This window comes from Cornus florida, unplaced genomic scaffold (genome assembly GCF_030987335.1).
Source record: "Cornus florida cultivar Cherokee Brave unplaced genomic scaffold, ASM3098733v1 CherokeeBrave_3.0.0_Hap2_Chr06, whole genome shotgun sequence".
In the NCBI taxonomy this organism is placed as follows: Eukaryota; Viridiplantae; Streptophyta; class Magnoliopsida; order Cornales; family Cornaceae; genus Cornus; species Cornus florida.
In genome coordinates, this window is record NW_026775576.1 from 38,590,992 (window position 1) to 38,604,912 (window position 13,921).

At 37.7% G+C, this 13,921-nt stretch overlaps 1 protein-coding gene across 1 annotated transcript; it reads left to right on the forward strand.

The window, feature by feature from the left end:
- The first annotated feature begins 3,456 nt into the window (after nucleotides 1-3,456).
- On the forward strand, nucleotides 3,457-8,358 carry LOC132313962 (uncharacterized). Its single transcript, XM_059812894.1, has 2 exons — nucleotides 3,457-3,653; nucleotides 7,128-8,358. The coding sequence occupies exons 1-2, from the start codon at nucleotides 3,457-3,459 to the stop codon at nucleotides 8,356-8,358; spliced, it is 1,428 nt and encodes a 475-aa protein (XP_059668877.1).
- Nucleotides 8,359-13,921: the final 5,563 nt, after the last annotated feature.

Here is a 13,921-nt window from a genome sequence, read left to right on the forward strand (position 1 = left end):
CACAAGGTCAATACATTATTTACAATAAGAATCCCCAAAAATAACAAAGGTCTAGAGTTTAAAGGGCAAGGCTAGGGCTACTTCTAGCCCCAAGAGGATGATCTAGCCACTCATGGTTGTTGTCTTCCAACCCTCAAGGGCTCTCCTCATGGTTGAATTCATCTTCCTACTCTTGGTCTTCTTGGTAGAAACCCTAGAGATGGAGAGAGAATTTCCCAAAATGTGCGTATCTCTTGCCAAAAATCCCAACTAACCAACGTCCCTATAAAAAATAGCCAATTTTCTTATATAGGTAGCTTAAATGACACCCCAAATGGTCAGACCTCATGCACTAGGACCTCCAATTGATTGCACCATGAGCACCCTTCAATCGGGTTTGAATTCTGTTCTGCACGAATTTTGAGGCAGTTAAATCGGTCACACTGTTGCTTCAATCGATTGAAGTATGGCGGCACATTTATTTGGATAAGGATAAAGGCTAAGATATTTATGAGGAAAAGGATAAAAGTGGTTATAAGGATAAGATCAAAAACTTCGATCGATCAAAGAAAGATTAGATCCATCGAAAAGGAAATTTTCTTGAGGATAAGGACAAAAGCTCGATCCATCATGGTAGGTTTGGAACGATGACAGTATGATCGATCATAGCAAAGTTCGATCGATTGAACATGGACAATTTTCATCTTTTTGCTTCCACTTTGCTCCATCTTTCCACTAGACTTTGGATTGTCCTCTCCAATGCTCTAATTCAGCAGATTTAACTCTTTTTAGCTATAAGCACCTGAAAAGGGGAAAAACGTAAAATAAGACTAAAGCGGGAAAATAAGATAGAATAAGGTCCTAAAATACTCAAAATCAAGGATTTAAATGCACATTTTTCAGTGCTTATCACACCCCTAAACTTAAATATTGCTAGTCCCTAGCAATGAACTACTAAAAAAAAAAAAAAAAAAGAAAAAGAAATGAACAACTGTATAAGTATGAACTAGAAACCGATAAAAGGAAAACGCCACTTTCGTAGGGAACACGGTCGCATTTAGCATATGCAACTAGCCTTTTAAACCGTAGGTTACCCCTAGTAGACGAGTGAAGTCTCGTGAGGGTTTTTAGAAATGATACCCACAAACATTAAGCTCTTTCTCACTTAAGAGGCACCAACATTCTAAACAAGCATTGAAAGAAAACTACCTCAAGTATGCCATTTTTCAACCATCTCTAAGCAATTTGCTAAAATTTCAACAACAATCAAGCAAATATGGTCCTCCACACATCAAGTAAGATGATCATATAAATCAAAACAACTATAGCATCCTTTTGAGTGAATCGGCATCAAATATGTTGCTATCTTAGCAAATCAATGAAATGGGCACAGCCAGTCTCAAGCAAACACACAAATCTAGTACTGATCATCAAGACAAAGAATGAACCTTTTACTATGATTTATTTGACTAGGTGCACTTATTCTTTTCACTCGATTTTTTATTTTTATTTATTTATTTATTTTTAAGGATTAAAGATGGAAGCATGATAAAATGTAGTAATCTTTTAAGCTTTCTAGAAGATCCATGAGGCGAGCGTTAGGTCAATGACTCCCAAACTAGACGACTTTAAGGCATTAGGTGTAGAGACACCCCTAATGACTTACAAGCTCAAATCAACTAGACTACAAATCAAAATAACCTCCATCTAATCATTTCCCATTCCCCACCTTTGATAAGAAGTCCTCACTTTTTTTTTTCAATATATATATATATATATATATATATATATATATATATATTAAAACCTAGAGTTCGGGCCCTCCACCTTTCGGTGCGAGAATTCAATGCTTGAAAAGGCTATAATCCCGGCTACTTAGTGAAAAGGGTTTATTATTCATCTTGTCAAGAATGAAAGCTTTCAAAGCAATACTAGCTCAATTGGGATATAACCAAATCAATAATCAACTAAGCATGTACCGCACAAATGAATGCTAGTGTGCGCCTATGCAAGTGTAGAACTCTAGAGTCGAATCTCAAAACAATCTCATAAATAAGATAATGTGGACCACAAAACCAAACATGATATCAATCTTTCAAAAAAAAAAAAAAAATTGCTCCTAGATGGCATCCAAAAGGCATACAAAGAGTATTGAACTCTTAAGTAAAGCAAATTTTAAATTCTAAGGGATATATGCCTCAAAAGATCAAAATTATCACTAATTATAGACCGAACAATAAATCTCTCAAATGCACAAGTCATGTTCAAAATCTTGAATTGAATGTAAAGAACACACATTACCCCCAAACTTAAACCGCGCATTGTCCTCAATGTGCAATGAGAACAAAGGAGAGAGGAAAGAGTATACCAGTGTAGCTATAGCGAGATTAAGGACACGGGGATCCGAAGTGGGTGGTATAACCCCCCAAACTTGGGATCAACTATGGTCTTGAAAAGATGACACTGGGATAAAACCTCATAAAATAACAAATGGGACAAGTAATGGTGCACAGTGGGTAGACAAATGCAAGTGTGAGAATAACTGAGAGAGGATGGTAGAAATGGTCCTAAAAAATGGATATTGGACTCTCTCAAAGAAGTCACTAGAATGTACCTAATATCGGAGTCAACATGAATAGATATATATATTAGAATATGAACAAAATCCAAAATATCCCCAAAATTAATAGTATAAAGTACATCACAAAATATCAGGCCAACAGATTGGTCACAAAAATGGAATAAAAGTATCATAAGTAACAGTCAAAAGTCACAGATATATATGAGAGAGAGAGAGAGAGAGAGATAGGGCGGATGACGATGGTTTGGCAGGGCATGAACCCCGGATCTGTCTAGATATATCTATCATCGATGCCCGTAGCTTATCACATAGGATACCTATACCCTCCTGTAGTGTGGTCATGACATCCGTACTGAGAGTAGCCATATCAGCATGGAGCGTGAAGATTGAGTCCTGAATAGTAGCAACTCTATCCTGCAATGCCTGATAGCGCTCCTCTAGCATGTCAGACTGAGTCTGTATGTTAAGAATGACTGGGTCATCCGACTCTGCAATCTCAAGTCAACACTAGACTGCTACTCGTCTCAGCTCTGGGAGTGATGGCTCTGATAGTCCTAAGGCTGGGACTGTAATCCAACTGGGGGATCATCCTGTAAGTCAATACCACTACCCTCTACTGCTGCCTCCTTTGCCGTTACTGCTACCTCATCTGCTATGCTCTTTATTAGAATATTGTAGCTCTTCTTCCAGTCTTCCCATTTGTAATGGCAAGATCCAACCTCAGCCCTTTCACGTGTATCGAATGGATAGTACTGATCTCTGAGGAGCTGGGTGATAAGGTGAGCATATGGAAGAAACTTGGCCCGCTTGGGGTTTGCCTTGCTAATGTACTCATCATATAACTTCATCATAATGCTTTAGATGAACGTAGGAACTGAAACCAATTCCCTGCGTGGATGGCATATAAAGCTGTAAGGAAGTCTGCCCGTCGCTGGGTCTTGTGCCTATATATATGGATATTTCGGTACAAGACTGAATCAAAGAACCACATATGCTCTAGGAGGCGAGTCCGAGTGGCAAAAGTATCTGTGGCTGTAGTAATGCCACATAGAGCTGTGGCCATGTCTGCATATGATGGCCTTTGTAGATTCGGGTAATCAACCCCGGGAAGACAAGTGTGAGGGCAGTATGACACAGTCGCCAAAGTCTTAACCGTGATAATAATGGTTGCCCATCAATGGTAGTCTACAACTCAGCCAAGTTACTCGGACTCGGCTTTAGGTTCTGGTAGAATAGCTTAACTAGTCTTGCGTACACAGGCGCTGCCACAGGAAATAGAATGGGAGAGAGGCACCGATGTAAAATCTCATCATATGACCGCTTGGTCTGGCTGTGGTCAGAGAAGGCATCCTCGTAGAAAATAGACTCATGTGCCACACTCAAGCATGCAAACTTGCTGGTGACCCTGTCACGGATGACAATAAGGCTAGTAGGATGTACATGTGGTATAGAAGGAGGAGCTGGCTCTAGAGTTGGAACTGGCTCGGGAGGAACCTACTCTAAAGATAAAGCTGAAGGCTCAGGTGGATCCTGGACTGGCTCCTCAATCCTAGGTCTAACTCAGCAACCGTGGACCCGATTGGCCATGGTTTTGTACCTAGTCATGGCCTGCAAAATGAGAGTATACTTGCATTTTAGTAATAGGAAATGAGATAAGATTGGAAGTATAATTAAAAGCATCATGTTTATCAAATAAAGATAGACAAATCAAGTCTGAAATACAGCACAAAGCAAATATAACAGCAATAAATACATGAATTTATCTATCTAAGTTGATACGCAAGCCAAACTTAGATAGTTATCGAGCAAGGAGTATGCTTGGGCAAAATCAACATAATGTGAAACATGCTAGATACAACAAGTATAAAATGCATCTAATGTGGAAAACACAGGCATTGGGCATGAATGAGATAGCATGGAACACGGGGTAAGGGAAAGGGACATACATTTGCAAAACAGTGAAGTTCGATCGATCATAAAAAATTGAGATTGATCTGACTTGGATCAATCATGAATGGTATTGGATCGATCGTACTCTGATCGATCAGAGCACTGGTGTGATCGATCGAACCTGCTGAAAAATGAAAAGTCACCAGTTCGTGATGTGGAAGACACAGGGTGAAGGCAAATGGTCACTTGAAGGCTCGTGACCCCCTATACACCTCAAAATAGCAAGATTAGTCACTTAAAACGGCATGTGACCCCCGATTTATATTTGGAAACAAAAACAATATATACATAAATATACACATGTTCAAAATCGAAAATGAAAATATGGAATCATATATATACATATCTAACATATTAAAACTAAAATCAAAACAAAACGAAACATAAAATGAAAAGGAAAAGGAATAAACCTATAATGACCCTGTCATTTTCCTTCCCTTTTTTTTTTTTTTTTTCCCTGTTTTTATAGATAAATTTTTTCCATTGATGTTTTCCTTTCTGAGTCTGATTTTTGAACCTTCAGATCATCATGAGTGCTCGGAAATAGTTTTTGACACTTATTCTTTCGGGGTATTGTCCTTGTGAAGACCGTGCCGTCTCCTCTTTTCTTTTTCGGACATTTTCCCTTTTCGTCTTTTTCCCGTTTGTCACTTCTTTCGTGTAACCTCACTTTTGGTGCTCGAATTTGACTCTAGACTTCACGTACCATCATTTTAGTTGGTTTTGAGGAAATACTCTTGGTCCTAAGTTCCTTAAGCATTGTTTGCCTCTTTAATGTCAAAAAGCTAAGTGGCAGTGGCTTCAAAGGGTTTCTTCATTGTCAAAGTTGCATGAAATAAGCTCAAGGATAGTATGGTCATGTTCTATTCAGTGTCTTATCCCTCATTGCTGTTTTAATGGTTTCATCACAACTCATCTATCTGTTCTTGCTTAATTTGCTAAAAATTGTGTGGATTCAGTTCATGTAATCTGCCACAAATGGTTCCAGGGGTAGCATTGTCATTTCTCGGTTGTATTCAACATGTACACGTATGTTTTGGATGCTGCCTTGCACTGGATTGACCTGAGTGAATCAGCATTGTCACTAATACAGTTTCAGGATTTTTCTTAGCCAAGAAGTTAAAAATCTGTTGCACGGGTACTTTGGTCATTTCTTACTATGCTCAGTAGTGTGACACGTTTTAGTGGTCCTAAATTGAGTGAATATGCAAGAATATTGCATTTCTTGGTGGCTAAGTCTAGAGCTGAATGGAGTATGCTGCAATGTGTTGTGTATGTGTCAATTTCAGTTTGCATAGAGACAAATTTGCTAAGGTGGCCTTCTGCTATTGGTGCTTGCTCTTGAAAATATCTGCATTATGCCTTTCCAATGATTGCCTTGAGGTGACAGGTGTATTCTGTGGGTGTATGAAGATCTGTGCACTTTGTTTGTTCGTATATATGTTGTTATAGCCTTTTTTAGGGTTCAAGTCTAATGTGTAAGAAGTGACATTGAGCTGCAGCCTGAATTAACTCGAGAGCCTTGGTAAAACTAGTTTTTCTGAAGTTTTTAAAGATGATTTAAGCTAGAAAAACTCACTGATTCGAGCTATGTGATAGTTATAGCAGAGATGATGTTGCTGTTGCTATTTTTCACTGCTGCAAAGGCTGGACTGAGTATTGGATTTTAGTTCTGAGGTGCTGAGGTCTTTTCAGAGAGTTGACACAGGTATTAATCACCTTTTTACACTTGCTCAGCACTGAATTAGTGTTGAAATCATGCAGAAATCAAAAATGGTCATTGAGCTCATCTGTTTTACTTAATTTTTTGAGATTTTCATGGATTCAAGTACTGATTGATTATGCCTTGCTATATGATAAGATTTTAATCCTCTAGCAAGTGTATTTTGATGAATCTTGTATGTTGAAGTTGGCTTTGTGATAGAAAACTAGTCTGCTGCAAATTTCAGTTCTCAACCCTTTGTCATAAACTGTGTTTTTGCTGAAACAAGGGTGGTATTGGTTCTATATGCTTAACTCGTGCTGCACTTTAGTGATTAATTGTCATTAACATGAGTACCACAGTAAATGAAGACTGAGTATGATACTATTGAATGAATCTCGTGAGGAAATTCCTATTTTACCCCTCAAGATCTAAATGCTGAAAATTGATGTCATGAAGTGGTAACTTGGCATTTTGTGTTGTCAGCCTTATTTCAATTGAAGAAGGAACTTGTGTTTGTTGTTTTACATTTACTATGATGTATTTGGTGAGCTTAGAGAGCTTGTTTGGTCCTGCCAGGGTTGCCTAGGTAGGGGGAGTGTATGTATACACTTGTTGAGCTAGTGTGTGAGTAGAGTGTGTGAAAACTAGTGTCTACTTCTGTGACAAGGGTGTGTGCAGAGAGTGAGACAACTGAGTGTGTAATAGCTTGCTTGCAGCTAATGGATGATTGAATTGGCATTGGCCAAGAACCAATGTTTTCCTTGATTAAGAGGGTTTCCTTGTAAATTCTGTTGCAGTTTTTATTGCTTGCTATTTTGATTGATATTTAGTTGTTCAAGAAAGAAGGTTTTGACCAATTCAGCCCCCCTCTTGGTCCAGCAATTGGTATCAGAGTTTTGGTCTGTTGTGTAGGGTTCTAGCAAGCCTGCAGTTGATCTTTGAAATGGATGAAGGCCAAGCTACAAACAAAGCTCTAGGGTTCAGTGGTGTGAACTATGATTCATGGAAAATCAGAATGGAAGCATTCTTAATGTCTCACTTTTATGATGTTTGGTATGCTGCAGTAAATGGAATTGTGGTTCTTAATCCTGAAAATCCCTCTGAAGCTGATAAAATTGTTGTGGCTAATGATGGTAAAGCCAAACATGTCATTTACTGTGCTTTAAAGCAACAAGAGTTAACTAGAGTCAAGAATTGCAAGTCTGCTAAAGAAATGTGGGACTCTCTTCAGGCTGCCCATGAAGGAAGTACTGTCATTAAAGAAAACAAGATTCAGCTCTACAAAGTTCAATATGAAGCTTGTAAGATGGAGGAAAGGGAAACTATAGCTGAGTATTTATTTAGGATCAATGATATTGTCAACAATATGAAATCCCTTGGTGAAGACATTAAGGACTCAGATGTTTGCAAGAAAATTCTCAGGTCTCTTACACCTAGATTCAATGCAAAGGTTACAATCCTTGAGGATAAAGACTTATCTCAAATGAAGATTGATGATCTACAAGCTTCTCTTACAGCCTATGAGATGAGAATTGGAACTCTTACTCTTCAAAGAAGAGAAGCTGCACTTAAAGTCAAAGAAGGTACTGAAAAATCTGATCCGAAGTCTGAGGAAGCTGATCTTGAAGAGGATGAAGTGGCCTATCTGTCAAAGAAGTTCAAGAAATTTAGATTTAAGAAGAGAAGTCAATCTCAAAATCTAACTTGTTATGGATGTGGCAAGCCTAGCCATTATGTCTCAAGTTGTCCAACTTTAAAAGGACAAAATCAGAGGAAGAAAGAAGGGGGAAACTTCAAGGGAAGATTTGGAAGAAAGGCCCTCTTCACAGATTGGGATTCTGTTTCTGAAGAAGACAAACCTGAGGAATCAAAAGAAGATGAGTGTTTGTTTATGACTACTCTTGAAACACCACAGAAAGCAGCTGAAGTTGAAGAAGACAGTGAAGACAGTGACTCAGAGATTGAAGAAATTCTTGAAGAATGTGAGAGACTTGCTGTGAAGTGCAATCAACAAAAGTCTCAGCTAAAAGTCCTTAGCTCTGAGTTGCAAAAATCCAAACAACTTCTTGTTAAACATTTCAAACTTAAGCTGTCTACCTTATGTTCAATTTCTCTTATCTTCTCAAGTCTAAAGAAGTCTTAATCCAACACTGAATGGTTAACCAAGAGATGTAGAGAAGAACTCTCACTAATTCTTGAAGAAAGATCTTTGAAAATGGCTGAGATTTGGAAGCAATCCACAAAGCAAATTAGGAAGACTGGAATTGGTTACATTTGTGATTCTGCAACCAAAGTGAAACAAAATCACACTATGTTTGTTAAGGCATCTTCAGGAGAAGTGTATGCAAGATTTCCATTCATAAAACCCTCAAGAATAAAGCATGATTCATTTGACAACTTCTGCAGCAAGTCAAGGTTAAATGAAAGTGATTTTATTATATCAACCTTCAGGAATTACAAAATTACCAAAATGTATGTAAAGAAGTCAAATATAATTCCAATTCAGAAAGTTAAGGATAGCAGATCTCTTATGAAGTCTAAGATGATGTGGATACCAAAGAGAATGAATGCTGTGAGTATGTTGGTGTATACTGCCTTCAAAGCTGGTAACACAAATGACAAATGGTATGTTGACAGTGGCTGCTCGAGACACATGACAGGTGATGGTTCCAAGTTTGTATCACTAAAGAACTTTGATGGAGGAAATGTCATCTTTGGAGACAATCAAAAGGCCAAGATTATTGGTATTGGCACTGTGAGTAAGTCTGATGAACTACCTGAGATAAAAGAGGTATTACTTATTGAAGGCCTCAAACATAATTTCTTAAGTGTAAGCCAACTATGTGACAATGGGAAAAAAGTCTATTTTGATAAAGAAAGATGCAATATGGTTGATATTGAATCTGAAAAAGTCCTATTCTCAGCTTGCAGATCCTCTGGAAATGTATACACAGTCTCAGAAGAAGCTACTTACTGCAATTTGACCTCTCTAGATGAAGCTATACTGTGGCATAAGAGACTAGGTCATCTTCACTACAAAAATCTAATCAAAATACTGAAATTGAAAGCTGTGAAAGGTCTACCTGATTTAAAATTCAGTGACAATCATCTATGCAAAGCATGTCATCAAGGCAAACAAACTAAAGTGTCATTCCCTTCCAAAGAAATCAACACATCCAGAGCTCTTGATCTGATACATATGGATCTCTGTGGTCCTACCAGAACTACAAGCATTGGTGGAAGTAAGTACTTTATGTTGCTCATTGATGATTTTAGTAGAATGGTGTGGGTTTACTTTCTGAGAGAAAAGTCTGAAGCTATAACACACTTCATTAAGTTTGTAAATCTTGTTGAAAATGAAAGAAGCTGTACTGTGAAGAAGCTTAGATCTGACTTTGGTTCTGAATTTACAATGAGGGAATTTGAAAGTTACTATGATGTAAAAGGTATCAAGAAAGAATTCTCAGCTGTAGCTACTCCTCAACAAAATAGGGCTGTGGAAAGGAAGAATATAATTGTTCAAGAAATGGGAAGAACTATGTTACTTGAAAAAGGTCTTGCAAAGGGATTTTGGGCTGAAGCTGTTAATACAACTGTGTATATCATCAACAGGGTGCTTCTTAGACCAAATTCATGTAAAACTCCTTTTGAACTATGGTATGGAAGACCTGTAACAATTCATTATTTTAAAGTGTTTGGCAGTAAGTGTTTCATTCTTAATCACATAGAGAACTTAGGAAATTTTGATTCCAAGGCTGATGAAGGGATATTCTTAGGGTACTCTACAAAAAGCAAGGCTTACACATGCTACAATCTAAGATCCTCCAAGGTTATTGAATCAATTCATGTTAAATTTGATGAAACACCACAGTTCAGCATCAATGATGACATCAATTTTACATCAGGATCAACTGAAGCCAGTCTATTGATCGGTTGATCAACTAACATCAACCTTCGCAATAGCACGAATCATTGTAAAATAGGGCTATTGGTCGGGTAAGTCGAACCACTGGGACTGCGCTAGTCTAAGGCAACCTAAGTGTTTAGAGTCATTCTTAGGATGATGAAGGGGTGTTCATAGAGGTTGTGTTTGTTGTCACTTAACTACAAATTCAGAATGCATACAACAATAAATTGAAGGAGATTAAAAGAGAAGATTTAGAGAAGGAAGTCTAGGGAAGTGAATCCACTCCAAACCTCTACACAAGCTAATTATATGATTGATTTGGGGAATTAATGTAGGAATGACCTTGATGAATAGCAATTCATGACTACTATATCATCTTCAAGAAATTCAATTAATTAAAATGTAAGAACAACCTATCAAAGCTCCACATGCTTAAATTACCTAAACTATGGTGCAATCCTCAACATGCTCACTAAGCTAGAGATTGTCAAACAAGTAATCAATTGATGAGAGCAAATGATAACAAGTCACAAGGTTAATCCATCAAAAGAAATTCTTAAGCAATGAATTAACAAGCTACTCAAAATCATGCCATTAAAACCATTCCATAGTCTTAGCTCCATTGTCACTATGAAACTACAAGCCATACAACCATGAGATTAAATCATCTAAGACAAGAGTATTTAATGCAACATGATCTTTAGAACATTAAAACATCCATTACATTATGTAACATGCTCTAGATTATGGAACTAGTCAAATACACATTTCATTCCCCAAAATAAATCAAAAACTAGACATGCTTACAAGGAGGAGTTTCATCACCTCCCTAGATGGAGGTTTAGTTATCCATGGATACAAAAATGGAAGAAGAAGAAGAAGACTCCATCTCCATTTTCGAGCTCCTACTGTAGCACTCAAGAACACCCTCCTCCTTGCTCTCTTCTCTCTCCTCTATCTTGCTAAAAATAAAAAGATAAAAAGATGTGTGGCCTTTGGTAGCTTTTTATTCTCCAACAACACCCTCTCTCTCTCCTCCAAGGAACACCTCCAACCACTTCATAAAGAAGGAAGATGGCATTGAGGAAACCAATGTGCAAGTGGCTGAAATTGAGCCATTTCCGAGTGCAATCTGCCTGATTTTCGAGCACTCGCAAAGTGATCTCGAGCACTCTAACTTAGTGCAATGTGCAACATGCTCCTCTTGCTCAGCGCTGACCTGTTTTGGTAAAACTGATATAACTTTGTGCCCCGAACTCCGAATGATGATCTGTTTGAAGATTTGGAGAGCTGATTCAGTGATTTAAAAACTTCATGTTTTGATGAAGACCCAATTATCAAGTCTAGTTGGTCGAAAATGAAGATCAAGGCAGAATTGCATTGCTGCCAGGCAGTTCTGCGCATCTCTGGTAACAAGGCCATAACTCTCTGCTCCAAGCTCCAAATGACAAACCGTTTGAAGATTTGGAAAGCTGATTCAGAGCTCTAAATCTTTTATGTTATGAGGGAAGTCCAGTTCTTGAGTTTTCTACGTCGAAAATGGCGACAAAAGTCAGGATCACTGCTGCCAGAAATTCAGAAATGGCATCCTTTTTGTTCAAAATTCCACAAGGCATCATTTTTGCTTCCTTTTTGCACTTTAACCTGAAAATGCATAAAAACATGCAAATGGAGTTAATCTACATAAAATAATCAATTAATGGACTTTGTTACTGTACTTTAGGGCGCTTGAATATACAGTATTCAGCGCTTATCATCCATCTCATTCTGTTCAAGGGTTAGATAAATCTGTTAAAGCTACTTTAGAACTTGATGATCATAGAGAAGTTACTTATCCAGGATTACAAAAATAGGTTCAAGCTGAAAACATTATTGGTTCTCCTCAGGCTGGTGTTCAAACAAGAAACAAGAAGAAACTCACTGAATTAAAAACTGATGATGGAGAAGAATACAGTCATTTTGCAATGCTATCCTCTATTGAACCAAAGTCTTACTCTGAAGCACAGAAAAGTGAAGATTAGATGGTTGCTATGAAAGAAGAACTTGATCAAATTCACAGGAATGACACTTGGACACTGGTTCCTAGACCTGCAGCTAAGAATGTTATTGGTTCCAAACGGATTTACAGAAACAAACTTGATGAAAAAGGGACAGTTATCAGAAACAAGGCTAGATTGGTGTGTAAAGGATACTCTCAACAAGCTGGTATTGACTATGATGAAACCTTTGGCCCAATTGCTAGGATAGAATCCATTAGAATATTCTTGTCCTTTGCTTGTCACAAGCAAGTCAAAGTGTATCAAATGGATGTTAAGTCTGCCTTTTTGAATGGAGAGTTAAATGAAGAAGTATACTTGGAACAACCTGAAGGTTTTGAAGATCCCAGGTCTCCCTCCTATGTTTTCAAGCTAAACAAGGCCTTGTATGGTCTCAAACAGGCTCCCAGGGCTTGGTATGAAAAATTGCATTAGTTCTTAATTGAACAAGGTTTTTATAGAGGAAAAGTGGATAGTACTCTTTATGTCAAGCTTCATCAGAATCAATTTCTTATTCTTCAAGTCTATGTTGATGACATTATGTTTTGTGGCTCCAATACATCTTTAGCATCAGAGTTTGCCAATTTGATGAAAACCAGATTTGAAATGTCTCTTTTGGGTACTCTTAGATACTTCTTAGGTCTTCAAATTCATCAAACCTCTAAAGGAATCTTCATCTCTTAATAGAAATATGCCTCTAAGTTGCTTACAAAATTCAATATGACTGAGTGCAAACTTGTATCAACTCCCTTATGTCCTAATTCCAAGTTGTCTCTTGAATGTACCACAGAATTAGTTCCCTCTACTCTTTATAGGTCTATCATTGGCAGTCTTTTGTATCTCATAGCTTCAAGACCTGATATCATGTATTCTGTGGGGTTGGTAGTAAGATTTCAAAGTAATCCTAGACTCTCTCATCTTTAGGCTGCTAAAAGGATTCTAAGATATGTCAAGGGTACTCTTTCTTATGGTCTACATTATGTCTTCTCATCCACATTGCCTATCACAGCTTTCTCAGATGCTGATTGGGGTAGATCCTTACCTGACAGAAAAAGTATATCAGGCTGTTGCTATCTCCTTGGTTCCAACTTAGTTTCTTGGTTAAGTAAGAAGCAGGATACTGTCTCTCTATCTACCTCAGAAGCTGAATACATAGCTACTTCTCAGGCTGGTTCTCAACTTTTCTGGATGCACATTACTCTTGCTGATCTTGGTCTTCATTTCTCAGGTCCTCCTAAACTATATTGTGATAATCAAAGTGCCATTGCCATAAGCAAGAATCCCACACTTCACTGGAAGAGCAAACATATTGACATCAAGTATCAATTTCTTCGAGACAAAGTTCAGAAAGGCCTCATTGACATTACTTACAGACCAACTGAAAATCAACTGGTAGATATCATGACCAAACCTCTTCTCCCTCAACGTTTTTCAACCCTCAGAGCTCTTCTCAAGGTTGTTTCACCCTCTTTCTAAGCCTCTCATCGTTTGTGATACCCCTCGATTCTAGAGCCACGGGTGATCAAGTCAGGGCACAGATCCGAGGGATACCAAACAATCAATATGTAGTTGAACACAGAATATAAAAAAAATGAAATAAGATAAAATAATAATAAGCTGATAAGAATTCTAAATACGAAAAATCCTTCAAATAAAATTTTAATATAATTTAAACCTTCCAATCCTTACAACTGGGGAATCCACCAAGTGGACCCCTAATAACCTCAACTGTAAATGAAATACAGAATTAATACCCAAGACTA

Bases quoted from the DNA above. Each gene is read 5' to 3' on its own strand.
- LOC132313962 (XM_059812894.1), top strand. From the start codon at position 3,457: ATGGCATATAAAGCTGTAAGGAAGTCTGCCCGTCGCTGGGTCTTGTGC. The intron at 3,654-7,127 runs GTAATCAACCCC...TCTGTTGTGTAG, and splicing joins GATGGCCTTTGTAGATTCGG to GGTTCTAGCAAGCCTGCAGT.